Raw genomic sequence first — 17,364 nt, forward strand, 5'->3', positions numbered from 1 at the left:
TTTGAAGCTTGGAACTTTCAGACACTCCCCTCCAGTCCTCTAGAGAAGGAGGAGGGGTTGCAGGTGGAGTTAACGATGGATCATGTATTTGTGATGAAGCCTCCATGAGAGTCTCTGAAGTGTGGGGTTCAGGGAGATTCTTTGTTGGTGAAAGCACCTGTGTGCGGGGTGGCACACTGCCTGCTGTGAGGGCGGAAGTCCTGCCTCTGGGCCCCTGCGCCCTGCCCCCCTTGCCTCTTTGGCCAGCTGTCCATCTGTTTGCTTTGTTGTGCCCTTACTATGTAATAAGCTGGAAAACATAAGTAAGTGCTTCCCTGAGGCAAGGGGGGTTCTGGGAACCCTGATTTACAGCTGGCTGGTGTGTGCGGTGGGGGCAGACCTGTGGGGTCTGTGCTGACTCCTGGCAGAGTGTGTCAGAACCCAACTGAGTTGTGGGACCCCACTAGGGTCACAGGGTTGGTTGGGGGCGGGGCGGGAAATGGTAAGTGTTTCCTAGGCAGCCCACAGGGTGTGTCTTCCAGATTTGTGCTGTTTTTCTCTAATTCTTATTGTGCAGAATGTGATGCACCTGCCCTGAATTAAATGTTGTACAGTGTAAGTATTGTGATAGTAATCGTGCTAAGTTCTCTGCATGTCATTTCCTTGCTTTGCTCAGAGCTTTCTCCCTAATATGTGTGTCCCTGGATAGTCTTGCTTGCTTCTGGTCATCTGCAGCGGCCGCTGTCACTCTCTGCCATGGGAAAGGGCCATCATGACTTGTTCATTTCCGTCACCGACAGGGGTGTGTTGCCTGTCTACACCAGGGTTCCTTTATCCATTGGACTGTTGCTGGACATCTGGCTTGTTTCCCACCTGGGGCATTTATGTGCCACCGTGTACAGGAGGGCGGGCCACGGTGGTGGGAGTGGGAGCAGCCTCAGCCTCCCCCTGGCTGTGTCCTCTTGGGCCGTGGCCACCACAAGGGCTGCTATGGCTTCTGCTTCGAGCAGCAGCTCCGGGGCCTCCCTGCCTTCCCTCTCCTTGGCGTGGCACCCTTTGCTGACTCCGTGAAGCTGTCTCTTCAGGATTTGGGCCTCTTTCTGTGCATTTGTCCCGTCACTTGGGGGAGTTTTCAAGGGTACATTCTAGGCCTAGATGCCATGGGTGGCGGCAGCTGTGAGGACCGAGTCTTGGGGGGGGCGGGGTCTGTGTGGCCCCTGAGGATACCCAGCTGCGTGAGGGCTCCAGGAGGTTGAAAGGCTGCAGGTGGCTAAGGCAGGCTCAAGGCCGGTTCCCCCTTCGGCACTGTAGACACAGGGACTTAGTCATCCTCGGGGTAGAGGGCCATCCTGGGCACTGGGGTGTGGAGCAGCCTCCCTGGCTCCTTCATGTGCCAGGAGCCCCCAGTCCTGATGAACACAGATGTCCCAGGTGGGGCCTGGCATCCCCCGGGGGCGCGGTCGCCTCTCTGGGAACCTTGCTGTGGGACCTCGCTGAGAGATGGGATGGGGGGTTGGAAAGTCTGAGACTTGACTGTGGCCCCTGCAGCTGATCCACGCTGAGTCCTGGGCCTGCGATGGGCACAGGCAAGACGGGTTCACCCCCTCTTGCTGTCTCCCTAGGTATGGCCTCCCTGGGGGAGTGTCCTCATTGTGGGCCAGCTTGTACATTGTCAGAATTCTCTTGTTCTGATACTGACTTGCCTTGCCTACATTTTGGGGTTAAAGTGTATTTTCTTACTGAAGTGATGATCGTAGTAGATGGCAGCTGGTTGTTGCTGGCAATGTAGATGGAGTGACAGAGACAGCCTTCTTTGGTCCCTTGTCGTAATAGATGTCCATCTCTGGTGATGACCTCAACCATGTCCAGTAACTCCCCTCTCCCAGGAGTCTGAGGACTGCTGCTTACAGGAGCAGGGTCGAGGGGTTCTGGGCCCAGAGCCGGGGACCCTGCAGGCAGCCGAGGGTGATGGCAAGACCCACATATTTATGACAGTTCGGAGAGAACCTCTTGGAAATGTCAGTGGACCAGGCAAGTGAGATGATGTCCTCCAGGAGGTGGACAGATCATCCTGACGATGCTGCTTACTTGGGTTAGAAGTCATCAAGCCCCAGAAAGATAGATAGGAACCTTAAACGCACATGACTAAGTGGAAGAAACTGTCTGAAAAGTCTCCACACTGTGATTCCAGCTTTGGGGTGTTCTGGAAAAGGTGGAGCTCTGTAGAAGGATTAGTGGTTATGGGGAGGGGGGGATGGGTGGGCAGGGCCAGCGGGGTTTAGGACAGTGACTCTGTTCAGTAATACAGTGACCCTGGGTGCCTATCAGTGCACATACATCTGTCAAGACCCACAGAGTGAACCCTGACACCAGCTATGGATTCTGGGCCATGACGTGTCTGTGTGCGTTCATCGATTGTACAGATGTGCACTGCTGGGGAGGCTGTGCATACGTAGGGGCGGGCGAGCCGGGAATCTCTACCTGCCACTCAGTTCTGCTGTGAACCTAAAACTGCTCTTTAAAAAAAGAAGTCTTTTTAAAAGATTCCCTGGTCCAGGTGTGTGGTTTTTGATGCTGCCAACCCATCAGGGTCAGGGGCAGCTTTTGTGTCGACCCCTCGAGGTCTGACCCCACTCCTCTGGGGATCTTGGGGTGTCTTAAGTGACCCAGGGGGCTCTTCTGAGCAGACAGGGTTGGATGGCTATAGCTGCCGGGTTCATACCAGGCGTGTGTCCTTTGCTCTGGATAAATTTGTGGTTGCACATCCATCTCAGCATTGTGTGCTCCGTGGTGAAGTGTGGCTGCTCAGAACAGGCCGAGGGGTGAGAATTGCATCATGTTCGCATCACCAACTTCTGTTTTTGAAACAAGTGTTAAGGACACATAGCCATGTATCTTCAAATGCCATTTTGATCTTAAAATGGCTTCTAATTTTTGTTTTAATACAGATAGACCTTATTTTACTGCTTTCCCTTTGATCATGCTTTCCATGTATTGCGTGTTTCACAAATGGAAGGTCTCTGGTGACCCCACAGTGAGCAAGCATGTTGCCACATTTTCCAACAGCATTCCTTCACTTTGTGTCTCTGAGTCACGTTTTGGTAATTCTCACGAATTTTCACAGTTATTATGTGATGGTGATCTGCGGTCAGCAAATCTGGTGTTACTCTCAAAATTGTCTTGGGGCTCCACAAACCTCACCCACATAAGACGTGGCACGATCACTTGTGGAAGTGATAACAAAGCAGGTGGAATATTATGTGCCTTAGTTGATAAGGGTTTGGGAAAATCAACTCCAGCTGTGAAGGAAGTTCTCCTGTGGGTAAAATGCCATCAGATAGCATTGGACGTGATGGAGAAGCCATCTGTGAAAGGAACAGGCCATTGACTCTGCAGACTTCACTGTTGACTGGTTTTAAGACTCTGCCACAACCACCCAGTCCACAATGGAGGCAGGACCCTCACCAGCAAAAATATGGCTTGCTGGGAATTCCCTGATGGTCCAGTGGTTAGGACTCTGTGCTTTCACTGTTGAGGGCCCAGGTTTGATCTCTGGTTAGGGAACTAAGATCCTGCCCTGTCCCCCCAAAAAAGATGGCTTGCTGAAGCCTCAGATGATGGTTAGTGGTTTTTTTTTGCATTGAAATTGTATTTGGCTGCACCAGGTCTTATTTGTGGCACACGAGATCTAGTTCCCTGACCAGGGATCAAACCCTGACCCTCTGCATTGGGAGCTCAGAATCTTAGCCACTGGACCACCAGGGAAGTCCCACGATAAAGTATTTTTAATTAAGGTGTGTGCTTGTTGTTTTTTTAGACACAGTGATGTGGTGCATTCAGCAGACTACAGCATAGCGTGAACGTAGCTTTTATGTGCGCCAGGAGACCACCTAGTTTGTGTGACTCACTTTATTGCGATATTCGTTGTATTGCGGTGGTCTGGGACCCTCCCTGCAATATCTCCTACGTCTGCCTGTGTAATTTACCGGATCTAGATCCTTTGTACACCCTGGCCTTTTTTTTTTTTCTTCTTTGTAAAAAGGAGAAAAAATACCTCATCTTTAGCAATGCTGCATGTAAATAAGATTACAAAGACTAGTATACTGTTTTCTCCCATGTTCCTTACTTTAACTTTGTATGTGTAACTCTGTTTTAGATAAATATTTAAACACTCCTGAGTGAAGCAGATCCTTTTAATATTTTACAGTCCTTCCCTCCCTGTCCTGCCTGTAGGAACCCCAAGCCTGTGCGCTGTGCACTTGTGTTGTGGCTAAAAATTAGTGTTGAGGAAGGGTCTTCCTTCCTCGGGTCAGTCACTTCTGTGGGCTCAGCTGTTGCCCCAGGGGTGCTCTGAGGTGCAGGGTCGCTATGGGGGAGGTGGTTACTCTTCCTCCGTCTCTGAGGGGCAGTCTTGGGTGGGGAGCCCTGAGCCCCCGCCTGCCCCAGCTCAGGGCTTCCTCCTGGCTGCTACTCTGGCTGCTCTGAAGACTGTCTCCTTAGTCTCAGTTTTCAGCAGTTTGCTGTGATGTGTCTGGGTGTGATTTTCCTTTGTGTTTCATATTGCGGAGAACCGGCGTTAGGTTTATGGAAGTTGTTAGTTCTTGTCTTTCACCAAATTTGGGTAGACTTGAGCTGTTTTCCGGCTGTTTTCTCTGTCCTTGCTTCCCTGGGTCTCAGGTGCACGCTTGCTGCACCTTTATTGCACTCTTTTCTGACTCTGCTGTGTTCAAGGCGTCCCTCTTGTCCCACCGTCGTGCTGCCACCCCTCTCCTCAGCTTCAGCTCCCTCCTCAGTCCCTGCTGTTTCCCTTCCCAGGATTCCACCTGGTTCTGTGTAGCTTTCCTTTCTCTGTGAGATGTCCTCTTTTTATTCATTACGAGTATGTTTTCTTTTTGGCCCTGAGAACATGGTTACAGTTGCTGAGTTGAAATCTCTGTATGTTCATTCCATCCCCAGAGACATCTCAGGGTTGGTCTTTGCTGTCCATCTTTTGTTTTTCTTCTTGGATGTAGGTTATATTTTTCGTTTCTAGTTTTTTTTAAAGTTAAGCGTGTGTTTTTTTTTTTTTAGTCTTTGTTGCCGCGCGGCTTCTCTCTGGTTGTGGGGAGTGGGTGTTGCTCTCTAGTTGTGGCGCTTGGGCTCCTCATTGCAGCGGCTTCCCTTGTGGAGCATGGGCTCTAAGGCACATGGACTTCGGTAGTTGCGGCACACAGACTTAGATGACTTGTGGCGTGTGGGATCTTCCCGGACCAGGGATCGAACCTGTCTCCTGCATTGGCAGGCGGGTTCTTTACCACTAAGTCACTGGGGACGCCCTCCTGTTTCAGATTTGAATAATTATGGACTGTGACCCAGACATTGTGGATGGTGTGTTGCAGACACTCTGGATTCTGTTGTGTTCTCTGCAGAGTGCTGGTTTTACAGGGAGGGGTGTGTTTTAGGGCGGTGACCTTGTCTGGGCTGGAGCTCTGGCTCCGTGTGCCCTGCAGTGGGCTGCAGTGCAGGCTGTGTGCGGTATTCTGGTGGGGACGGGGTCCTGGGGTCCATGGGGCAGGGTTCATGTGAGGCTCTCCTCCTGCTTCCTGTCTCCCCTCACTTCCCAGTGGCTGTGTTCCGCCAGGATGAAAGCTGGGGCAGGACCCAGTGGTCTCTCCTGCCCTGCGCTTTGGGAGAGTCACCTGCAGACAGGGCTGTGGGAGGCTTGGTCTGAGGATGGCTGCACAGATGTTAGCAGGAGTGAACTCTGCCTGGCCTCCCTAAGCCGAGGGGTCCCTGGGCCGCCTGGAAATCATATGCAGAGAGCATGGTATGCTGGCCTTTCACCAGCTGACCAGCATCTGTGTTGAGGTGCCAGTATGTGAGGATATGTGTGTGAGCACCTTTTTGCCCCTGGGCACTGCAGACGGTAAAGTGTCTGCCCCGGTAGCTCAGACGGTAAAGCGTCTGCCTACAGTGTGGGAGGCCCGTCAATCCCTGGGTCTGGAAGATCCTCTGGAGAAGGAAATGGCAACCCACTCCAGTACTCTTGCCTGGAAAATCCCACGGACGGAGGAGCGTGGTAGGCTGCGGTCCATGGGGTCGCAAAGAGTCGGACACGACTGAGCGACGTCACTTTTACTGCAGAAGCAGGTCTGCATTGCTGTGTGCTTGGCCGGGTTCTCCACGCTTGGGATGGTCTCTCTGCTCTTTCCCTTTTAAATCATTAACTGCTGGTCCAGGGTGCAGAAAGGGGTCATCCCTGCACAGGGATGGGACTGAGGCTCCAGGGGATTAGTAATTGGAAGCCTGTTGGAAGGATCTGGTGACTTGTGTTCCATTGTCTGACTCTGTCATGGAATATATATCAAACACTGGCTGGGGGCTCCTTCCCCAGGAGCCTGTGCTGGAGCCCCCAGAGGTCTGGGGTGACACTGAATGCAGGGTGTAGCCACTGGGAGCAGGGCTCCTGTGCTGGCCACTCTGCTATTGGTCAGATCACAGGCTCCTCCCACTCTTGGGAAGGCGGGGCGGGCACCAGACTCCCCCACAGCCTGGTGACAACTGGACTCCCATGTTGGCAGGTTTGGGTTTTCTTGCTACTGCCACTGTAACATCTGTGCGTGTCTCTGGATGGGAGCCTTGTGTCCCATGGGGCACATTCCTTGCTCTGGGCCTCGTGTGCCAATCCAGGCTTTTGATTGGCGTTCTAGTGTGAGTGCTGGATTAGTGAGGAAACCCAGGGAAATTGAAAACATGTGTCCACGTAGAGCCCTGCCCCATGGCAGAGTGTGTCGGAAAAGTGGGGAGGTGGGAGGACTCCGAGCCATGCCCTGCTGGGAGAGTGGACACGTGGTGGTCATGGAGCCGAGCGCAGATACACTGGAGTGCCACTGAGAGGAGGGTGGGGCCACACACAGACCCGTGATGCATGCAGGAGAGGCTGCTGGTGGCGCAGACTCAGGAAACCCTAGGGGAATTTGCAGTGCCACCTGCCCAGTGTGGCTGGTCCTGGAGGACCTGGGGGGCCACAAGGGCTGGAGGCGGACAGCCCCCACCCCGCAGTGGCCCTCATGTGCCTACACTGTCTGGACAGTCTGGCCCCAGAGTGAGCAGGGGCATGGGCCCTCTCACCCACATGAGTCACTAACACAAGTCCTTCAGGGGCTAGAACATGCTGGTGAGCTCATCTGGGGACTGCTCCTGTTCTCCCCCAACCCCTCTGCCTGCCCCTCGGGAGGAGGGCCCGTGGGGGATCCCAGGCAGTTCATCACACTGACAGGATTTCTCAGGGTAGCAGCCATGTTGTCGTACCCATACAGTGTGACTCCTTGCTCTCATGTGTATGATGCAGTGGTTTTTAGTGGATTCAGAGAGTTCTGTTTAATTCCAGAACGTCCGTCAGTCCATCATCATTAGCAGACACCTCCCCCCTCCCTGGCCCTGGCAACCAGGAGCTCATTCTTTGTCTCTGGATTTGCCTCTTCTGGACATTTCCGATCGATGGAAGTGCACACTGTGTGTTCTGTGTCTGTCTTAGGTTTCAGCCAGACACTTGAAAGTGAGAGTTGCTCAGTTGTGTCTGACTCTTTGTGACCCCATGGACTATACACAGTCCATGGACTTTTCCAGGCCAGAATACTGGAGTGGGTAGCCTTTCTCTTCTCCAGGGAAAAGGGATCCAGGGGAAAGGATTCCCAACTCAGGGATCGAACCCAGGTCTCCTGCATTGCAGCTGGATTCTTTACCAACTGAGCCACAAGAGAAACCCAAGAATACTGGAGTGGGTAGGCTGTCCCTTCTCCAGAGGGTCTTCTGGACCCAGGAATCAAATCAGGGTCTCTTGCATTGCAGGTGGATTCTTTACCAACTGAGCTGTAAGGGACACCAGACACTCGCAGCTCCTCAATTTTTCTTTTTTCATTTTAGGCAAAATATATCTCTCAGTGCATCGATGAAATCAAGCAGGAGCTGAAGCAGGACAATATCGCAGTGAAAGCCAATGCGGTCTGCAAGCTGACCTATGTGAGTGCTGGCCACTCGCTCTGTCAGGCGGGGGGCTGAGACCCCGTCTCTCCTCATCTGTCTCCTCATCCTCTGGGCCCAGGGAATTGGGGGAGGGGGGCTGGGCAGGAGCCTAAGACCCTGGCTCTATTGCCACAGCTGCAGATGCTGGGCTACGATATCAGCTGGGCTGCCTTCAACATCATCGAAGTGATGAGCGCCTCCAAGTTCACATTCAAGGTGAGGGGACAGCCTGCTGTGGGTCCTGAACCCTGTGGGTGGGGTCCTGGGGGAGGAAGACGTGTGTCCTGTGATGAGGCTGGGCTGGGAGGGGACACAGTGGCAACCGCTGGAGACCCATTCCCATCATACATCTGCCCAGCAAGGTCTTAGCACCACTTACACCATGTTTTCTTTTCCGTTTTAAGTAGTGTCAGTGAAATTAAGGTTTGTAGGGGTGGTTATATATTTTGTGATACAAGTTAAATTTGTAACCTTTCAAAAAAAAAAAAAAACACAGGCAGGCACTGATCATCCCCCAGAGGCTGCCACTGGTCAGTTGTCCTGGTGCTTCTCAGCACCCTCTGCCTTCATCTCACGGAGCCTACTCGCGCCACCTTGAGACATTGCTTTTCTATTACTTGATATTATAGCAACTGAACACGTCGTCTCCCACTTTAGTAAATGTCCTGGAAAGCAGTCTTCACCACCCGCAGCCCGTTTAGGGGCGTCCCGTGGTTCTCCCTGGGAACACGCCCTGCAGGCAGCTGAGGCTGTGTCCTCCTGAGGGACCTGGTCATTCATGCTGCCTGCCAGTTTCTCCTGGTGAGGAAATGAGATGCTGGGTTTGCCAAGGTTGCGCTGGTGCCCTGCCCGTGTGTTGGAGTGTCACACGTTTGTGTGTGGGTGTGTCTCCAGGCCACCCCAGCCACAGAGATGGGAGCCCGTGGTTATCCCGTGTTTGTGAGATTGATTCCATCAGCTGCTGAGCAGGCGGTGAGGATGTGCAGGGCAGTGACAGGCCATGCTGGCTGACTTGACAGCCACTGTGTTCTAGAGACCACGCACTCGGGGCGGGGTGTCTTCCCCACCAGGGCTGTGTGGCCCGCTCCCCTTGTGCCCAACACCTCTGTTTGTTGCACTAACAGCGAATTGGCTACCTCGCGGCTTCCCAGTGCTTTCACGAAGGGACCGACGTCATCATGCTGACCACCAACCAGATCCGCAAGGTAGGGACCTCTCACCCCCGCCATGGAGCACATGGAGAGTGGGGGTTAGTGAGCAGTGGATGGCCTCTGCCCTCCTCAGAAACAACAGTGGTGGGCAGCATGTGTGGCCCTTCTCTTAAGTTCTCTTAGTGTTGGGGAACTTCCCCCGGTCACTGTTTGCGACTCCTGCCCCCTCTCGTGGGGGCATCTGCTGGGAGGGGTGGCACTTTCTGACCACTGGGTGCTGGACATCGGCTGGTGTGTCTCCGGCCCTGAGTGGTTTTCAGCTCTGTGGTGAGAGCAGTGAGTGCTCCGCTCTGCCCTGGCCCGGGGACTTGATCAGCTCTTGCTGAGAGTGGTCAGGGGGCCATCAGAGGCACCCTTCCTGGACAGAACTGCCATGAGCCTGTGGCTCTGGGTCCTCAGATGGCTGGGGGAGGCCTGCTCCCCAGGAGCTGGTGTGGTCACCCTGCAGGGGACAGGTGACTGGGCTCCCTGGCAGGCGCTGTGGGGCAGGCAGGCTGCAGGAGTTGCCTGGAGGCCTCCACACAACATAAGGTGGCTGCTGCCCGTGTCAGGCTCTGCAAGTCACTCTGAGTGGAGGGATGTGCTGTGAGGCCCAGTCTCCGCATCCAGGGTTGCAGTGAACTTTAAGAGCCTATGTTTTTGTACCATCACCACAGTCTAGGAGGTTAACTCTTCAGACACTTCTAGGTGCACGTTTTACCACATGTGAAGTGTGGGGAGGGTCCCCTCTCTGTGCCAAGACGGGGCTTCCACGCAGGTTGGCGGGAGCTCAGACTGGGGCGTCAGGCAGGGCAGTTGCACTTCTTCTGCTGGTTCTCCTGCTCCCTGAGACGTGGGGCTCCAGTGGAGGCTTCTCAACACTTGCAGAGGGGCCTAGAGGAGTCATCTGTGGGTGTCTCCCTGTGGGGGTCCCCTGCTGCGTGCCTCTGGGCAGTCAGGGCCCTGGGTTCTGCAGCTTTGCCATGTTACACACCTGGAGCGAGGGGCAGCCCTCGCCTCTGTCCCCCCAGAGCCATCCCAGCTCTTCTTGGTGACAGAACGGAACTGGCTGCTCCTCATGAATCCTTGTCCCACACGTCTCCAGACCCAGGGCAGGGCTGGCAGACACAGCTGGGGCCCAGCAAGGTGTGGTTGGCGCCCGCCTCTGACCCTTACATTCCCTTTCCAGGACCTGAGCAGCCCCAGCCAGTATGACACTGGCGTTGCGCTGACTGGCCTATCCTGTTTTGTTACCCCAGATCTTGCCAGAGACCTGGCCAACGACATCATGACACTGGTGAGTCTGGGAGTGGGCCCTCCCCTTGCCTTTGCTGCCTCGTGTGCTGGGATAACCTGGTTGTAAAGTCATGCTGAGGGCACTCGGGCGGGTGGAAACGGCCTGGGTTCCTGGGGTGAGCTGGGACACCTAGTCACATCTCTCCCTCCATCACCTGATGGCCCCGACTTTGACCTCACCTCCCCTGGAATGGTCCTGTCAGGAAGGGCGAGGTCTGGCTGGGGGTGATGGTGGGTGCTTGACCCATCAGCTGTGTTCTTACTGAGGCATGAGTGGCAGTGGTAGTGGTCTCAGCGGGCAGCACGGTCAGGTGGTCTCTGTCCAGGACACCTTTTATCTTCATTTGGGTGCAGTCTGATGTCTAGCGGCTCTGTTCATTTGAAAAGCAGAATTCCCAGCCAGCTTTGATCTCTAGGGTGGGCAGGAACCTTATTGTGAAATGTGGATGTGTTCTTAGAAATCACAGCCTTTGACTCTAGTAAAAATTAATTTAAGAAAGAAAAATGAAACTGGAATTGACTCTAAAAAAAAACACAAAGAACAAAGACCTCATGGCCCTGAGAGGGTCGCCAACGCCTCATTCTCTATGATTGGGAGGCTCCCCATCTGACCATGTCACAGCATGTGCAAGGGCTGTGCGTCCCTCCCATGAGGGTTCTGTGCAGACGTCTGTTTGCTGTGTGGGTGCTCCAGTCTTGGTTTGCAGTCTTGAAGGCTGTTCTAGGTCCGGGGCCTCTTATAAATGATGTGACCACGCACGCTCCCGCCCCTTTGTCCACACCATGTCCCTGGGCTTCCCAGCGGCCAGGGCAGACTCTGTACAGAGACCCTGGCTGACAAAGCCAACAGTACTGAGCCTTTGGCCCTCTTCAGGAGGTGTGAGGACCCATTCAGGTGAAGGTGGTCACACCCACGGGAGGGCGATAGGGATTTGTCTTGGTGCTGGGTCTGGAGGTCAGGGCAGCTTTCTCAGGCCAGGTTCCCAGGGCCCCAACAGATGAGGAGTGTGCCCACCTACAGACAAGAGGCCCTCGTGGCCAGAGCACAGTCCTGAAAGCGGGGCAGGAGCTCTGGGGTCCCATGTTGGGGTGCAGAGCAGCATCCTGCCCTGGGGACAGGCCTCGGCAACCAGAGGAGCTCATGGCCAGGGCTGACAGTGGAAGCGGACCTTGGCCTCCTGAGGGCAGGCTGGGGTCGTGGACTCAGGCAGGTTTTGATTCTAAGACCCTGTTGTGTGGTCCTGGGCTTGGTGGGGAGGGGGGCAGTGGAGTATATGTGCAGACAGGGCTCAGAGACCAGGAGCCAGTTAAGTTGGAGAGAGGGTTTTCCTTCAGGTGATAGAGATGAGATGCGGGCAGGTGTGGGAGATGAACACAGGAAGGAGTGGAGGTGAGGGGGTGGGGGAGGAGCAGGGAGTGGGGGCTGGGAGTGAGACAAGGCAGTGGGAAGTGAGCAGGAGGTGAGCCGGCAGTAGAAGGTGAGATAAGGAGGTGAGGGGTGTGGGGCACAGGGGTGTCAGCAGGGAGACCTATGCCGTCTGCCCCACAGATGTCACACACCAAGCCGTATATCCGGAAGAAGGCGGTGCTGATCATGTACAAGGTGTTCCTGAAGTACCCTGAATCCCTGCGCCCCGCCTTCCCCCGCCTGAAGGAGAAGCTGGAGGATCCCGACCCTGGTATGTTGATTTGAGTTAGAAAGGGCCCTGTCGGGCTTCTGTATCTGAGGGCCTGTGGAGGGGCGCTAAGTCTTGGGACCCTGTCCTCGACCCTCCTCCCAGGGCACCTCCTCTACTTTCCCACCAACCTGGAGTCTGCCCTTCTCCAGACCACCCTGTTTCTGTGTTTTTGGTGTGGGATTTAGAAACCAAGCCCTGGGTGCTGTTGGTGTTCATTCCTCCTGGGGTGGCGTTGCTTCTGGGCTGGAAGACCCTGCATTTGCTCCTCGGGGATGTTGTTTTGTGGGATGGGTGTCCTGAACCTTGAGTGACTGACCCTCTGGGGACACCCCTCGAGGTACAGGTTGGGGGGAGCCGTGCCTATAGGCCACAGTGCGTGGCTGCCTGCCTCAGAGGACACCGTGTTACTGATGGGGGCCCTCCCTTCTCAGGAGTCCAGTCGGCAGCAGTCAACGTCATCTGCGAGCTGGCCAGACGCAACCCCAAGAACTACCTTTCCCTTGCCCCGCTCTTTTTCAAGCTCATGACCTCTTCCACCAACAACTGGGTCCTCATTAAGATTATTAAACTGGTAGGTGTTCTCCTGGCCTGCCCCACCCACTGCCAGAGGGCCTCTGGGTGTCCTTGGTGAGGGCCCCAGGCCACTGTCCCATCCCTGCTATGGGTGACCACCAGCCTCTTCATCCCCTAGTTTGGTGCTCTGACCCCCTTGGAGCCAAGGTTGGGCAAGAAGCTGATTGAGCCTCTCACCAACCTGATCCACAGGTAGGCCTGGGGCCGGTGTGGGAGGGCGCCCCCAGGAGGGATGGGGGAGTGTGGCGAGCAGGCCTGCCATAGCCTGGAGCCATGTCCTTGGGTGCTCCCTTCCCCAGTCTGCAAACAGCCACAATTAGGTCATTGGGGAGAGCTGTCCTGCTCAGCTCTGGTGCACAGGGGTTCTCACTGGTCGAGTTGAATAGCCTGAGGTGATTGTGTCCCCACCCAGTTGTAGAACGTTGTAGGAAACGGGGTGCTTGTGGTTGAATCGTGGGGATGGAGCTTCCAAGTGCCAGGAGATCGTGCTCCTGGGATCCCCTGGGAGGTGGCCAATGACTCAGGACACTGTTGGCTTTGCTTTTATTTGTATGTTTATCTGACTGTGACGGGTGTTCGTTGTGGCACTCAGAGTCTTTAGTTGCAGAATGTGAACTCTTGTTCACATGGAACTGTTCCAGCATACAGGATCTCGTTCCCCTACCAGGGATCGAACCTGGGCCCCCTGTAATGGGAGCGTGAAGTCTCAACCACTGGACCACCAGGGAACCCCCCGTTGTTGTTTGAAACAAATCAGCAGTCATTATGAAGTAGCCATGGTTTTCAAAGCATTCATGTGAGGCCTTCGGTCTCGAGACCTATTTCGTGGCCCGACTCTGGTGGCCCATTCTCTTGACCTTTGTGGGTTTGAACTAAAGCATCACTGGGAGAATATCAGCGTGGAATGGACACGCCTGGTGCCTGAGTGACCCTTGGATACCCTAGGGGGTAGGGTGGGTTGCGATTCTGTGTTCCTCCTGCCAGGTCAGGCCACCTCCCTGTCACAGTGAAACCAGCTGGTGGGGTCTGAGCTGCTAGAGAGGGGCCTTTGGGGAACTTGGCTTCTTTTCATGGGGTTCACAGAATCAGAAGATGAGTCCTTGGGCTCGGTGTTTTCCCTGAGGCAGTTCCCTGGGGATCTTGTTGGGGTGAACAGGAGGCAGGAAGCCTCCGTCTTCCCGGTTCCTCTTGTTTCCGTCTCCAGCACGTCTGCCATGTCCCTTCTTTACGAGTGTGTCAACACCGTCATCGCAGGTGAGTGCTGGGGTGACCCGCTCTGGATCAGGGTGCTGTCGCCGGCTAGGGGGCTGGTCCCAGGAGCTCACCAGCAGATGCAGACACCCCTGGAGTTGAGGTTCCCACCTGGGAAGCTGCCTGGCCTGGCCCTGTGGACCTGTCAGCAACTGGACACTGCTGTGGCCAGAACCTCTGCCGCCTCAGGCTCCAGTGATAAACGCTGCACCCCCACCAGCGAGACTGTCTTCCTGAGCATTCTGGAGCAGGCCTCAGGCTGCTTCCCATGTGGTGTCTTGTATAGGAGCTGCAGCCAGGAGGGTCCTTGGAGGGCACCTGCATGCCCTTCCCACACAACTCTGCTAGAGCCCGTTAGCTGTGGGTCACTTGTCCCTGCAGCCCTGTTTCCTATAGGCGGGCAGAGGGAGGTGGTGGCTGGAGGATTCAGTGTCTCATTGGCTATCCCTGCCCAGAGCTTGGACTGCTCCTCAGAGACCCACGGGCAGCTATAAGTTCAGTGAGGCTCAGGAACCTGGCCCTGGGCCTACGCTCGTGACCACTGCATGGGCCATGAGTATCACCAAGGATCAGCGACGGTCACGGAGAGGGAGGGCGAGCATGGGACTTGGGAGCAGGGGAAGCTGGCTGGAGAGTGGCCCCTTTGTGTGGGAAGGTCCACAGGGAGGACTGAGGTGGGGCGGGATCGCAGATGGCCCTGGGCCTGGCCATGGGCAGAGGGAGTGAGGATGCAGATAGAAGATAGCCTGCTCCATCGCACATTGCAGTCAGCAGGTCTCAGGCAGGGTGGCCCATGGACCTGCCCCCACCGGGCCTCGGGTCCCCGGGCGCTGTGGTCTGCTCCCCGGGCCAATCACGTGGGCCCTTACCCAGTGGTCTGTTTCAGTGCTCATCTCCCTGTCATCCGGCATGCCCAACCACAGCGCCAGCATCCAGGTATGTCCCAGGACCCGGGCTCTCCTCCTGGCTCCAAGTCACAACTCCATGTGGGCATAGACGTGACCAGTATTATTCTCCTCTTTGCAGCTCTGCGTTCAGAAATTGAGGATATTGATAGAAGACTCCGATCAGAACTGTGAGTTGCTCATCCCTCCAGGCTCTGCAGGGCCTGGGGGTGCCACTACACACGTACACAGTGGGCTGGCGTCTCGGTGTGTGGCTCAGCCCTTTGCTCATTGAAAGTGTCTTTGAACTCAGCCCTGTGCCCGCATCCGTGGGGAGGCAGGACCTGACTGCAGGGAGGGGTGGGGAGGCTATGGCAGCACAGGGGAGAGGCCAAGGGCGCGCCAAGGCTTGGGAGGAGCAGGCCGGGCTTTGAGGGACCTCCCCATGGGCCTGCAGTCTCCTTGGAGGTTAACCAGACAGGCATTCCTGGTGGCGCTCCAGATCTGTTGGTTTTGAGCAGAGGTCACTGAATTCTTCCTGGGAAGGGCCAGGGAGTAACTCAGGTCAACTCTGTAGGTCGTGTGGTCTCTACCAGGGTAGCATAGAAGCTGCCTGGCGGGTGTTAGCAGGCATGTCACATGCCAGTGATGCTGCTGTGGATACGGGCCGTGGCTGGACCTGACCTGTGGCCCAGTTGGCTGCCCCTGGCGTAGACAGTTGTGTGTTTGGGGTGCTAGAGGTTGGCAGTGAGGGGAGCCTGGTGCCTGGGAGACGTGGCCGACAGTGCCCAGGTGGTTGGGGTGTCGCTGCAGCCTGGCCTCGCCCCCGAACCTCGTGCAAGTGTGACGGCTACCCACTGTCTCCACAGTGAAGTACCTGGGGCTCCTGGCCATGTCCAAGATCCTGAGGACGCACCCCAAGTCTGTGCAGGCACACAAGGACCTTGTGCTGCAGTGCCTGGACGACAAGGATGAGTCCATCCGCCTTCGGGCCCTCGACCTCCTGTACGGAATGGTGCGTGCCTGCCCTGCCGCCCACGTTGCCCCCCTGCTGGCCGGGCCCCTCCCTCACTGTCGCTGTCCCCCAGGTGTCCAAGAAGAACCTGATGGAGATCGTCAAGAAGCTGATGACCCACGTGGACAAGGCCGAGGGCACGACCTACCGTGACGAGCTGCTCACCAAGATCATCGACATTTGCAGCCAGTCCAACTATCAGCACATCACCAACTTTGAGTGGTGCGGCCTGTGGGCCCGTGGGGCCGGGGGCAGGGCAGCAGTGTGGTGCTAAGGCTGGCGGGGCCCTTCACAGACCCTGTCCCGCAGGTACATCAGCATCCTCGTGGAGCTGACGCGGCTGGAGGGCACCCGCCACGGCCACCTCATTGCCGCACAGATGCTGGACGTGGCCATCCGCGTGAAGGCCATCCGCAGGTTCGCCGTGGCACAGATGTCCGCGCTGCTTGACAGTGCCCACCTGGTGGCCAGCAGCCCTCAGCGCAGCGGCATCTGCGAGGTGCTCTACGCGGCTGCCTGGATTTGCGGGGAATTCTCCGAGTGAGTGGAGGATGGCCGTGGTCTCTTCCTCCAGGTCCCCTCCCTGAGCCTCAGTGCCAGGTGGGGGATCACAGGGGGTGGCAGGAGCCTGGGACACGGAGCTGTTGGGGTGGCCACTCACCAACCCTCCCATCCCCCAGACACCTGCAGGAGCCCCAGCAGACACTGGAGGCCATGCTGCGGCCCAAGGTTACCACACTGCCGGGACACATCCAGGCGGTGTACGTGCAGAACGTGGTCAAGCTGTATGCGGCCATCTTGCAGCAAAAGGAGCAGGCGGCAGATACGTCCGCAGCCCAGGAGGTCACCCAGCTCCTGGTGGAGCGGCTGCCACAGTTCGTGCAGAGTGCGGACCTGGAGGTCCAGGAGCGGGTGAGCGCAGTGGCTCGTCCACCTGAGGGCAGTTCAGGGGTGGGCCCTTTTGTGGTTCCCCACTCTTGGCCAGGGGCAGGACTGGCCAGTTTGGAGCCCCTGTGCTGGGGAGGCCCCAGGTGGTCCCATAGGAGGAGCCTGGCGAGGGGCAGTGGGGATGGGAGGCGGTGAGGGGGTGGGAGACCGTGGAAGGTAAGTGGTCAGCCCGAGTGAGGTGCAGCAAAGGTACCCGCAGATCCTGGTGGGTGCCGACAGGGAGGGTGGAGGAGAGCTGATGCACGAGAGCTTGGGGTGGCAGCTGGGCACTGGTGGCCCGGCAGCCTCTTTCATGAACCCTGTGGTGATGCAAGCCCCAGTGGTCTCTGCAGTCGTGGTCAAGTGTTGGACATGAGCTTGTCTGTTTGTTGGCTAAGGGCCGCGAGCCTGGGTTGGCTGTGGTCCCATCCCTGGTGCTGAGAGAAGGCACCCTGGTGCCTCCCAGAGGTCAGGGGCTATGTTCTTGGAGCGATTGCCCAATAGGGTGGCATTCTTTCAGCCCCATAACCCTTCATCTTGCTCAGAACCCAGTTTCTGTCACTGAC

General features: G+C 56.3%; 1 protein-coding gene across 2 annotated transcripts in view; it reads left to right on the plus strand.

Moving 5' to 3' along the window:
- Positions 1-17,364, plus strand: part of AP3D1 (adaptor related protein complex 3 subunit delta 1) — a 33,571-nt gene that overhangs the window by 4,184 nt on the left and 12,023 nt on the right. For both annotated transcript variants that reach the window (XM_086410311.1, XM_086410312.1), the window contains exons 2-15: positions 7,885-7,980; positions 8,119-8,199; positions 9,108-9,188; positions 10,363-10,470; positions 12,019-12,148; positions 12,580-12,719; positions 12,840-12,913; positions 13,926-13,975; positions 14,859-14,908; positions 14,999-15,047; positions 15,726-15,871; positions 15,945-16,093; positions 16,181-16,411; positions 16,552-16,783. In XM_086410311.1, the coding sequence (XP_086266437.1) occupies positions 7,885-7,980; positions 8,119-8,199; positions 9,108-9,188; positions 10,363-10,470; positions 12,019-12,148; positions 12,580-12,719; positions 12,840-12,913; positions 13,926-13,975; positions 14,859-14,908; positions 14,999-15,047; positions 15,726-15,871; positions 15,945-16,093; positions 16,181-16,411; positions 16,552-16,783 (1,617 nt within the window). The remainder of the gene's footprint in view (positions 1-7,884; positions 7,981-8,118; positions 8,200-9,107; positions 9,189-10,362; positions 10,471-12,018; positions 12,149-12,579; positions 12,720-12,839; positions 12,914-13,925; positions 13,976-14,858; positions 14,909-14,998; positions 15,048-15,725; positions 15,872-15,944; positions 16,094-16,180; positions 16,412-16,551; positions 16,784-17,364) is intronic.

Source organism: Bos grunniens, chromosome 7, assembly GCF_055505025.1.
Source record: "Bos grunniens cultivar Pamir isolate PY7600 chromosome 7, Bosgru_T2T1.0, whole genome shotgun sequence".
In the NCBI taxonomy this organism is placed as follows: domain Eukaryota; kingdom Metazoa; phylum Chordata; class Mammalia; order Artiodactyla; family Bovidae; genus Bos; species Bos grunniens.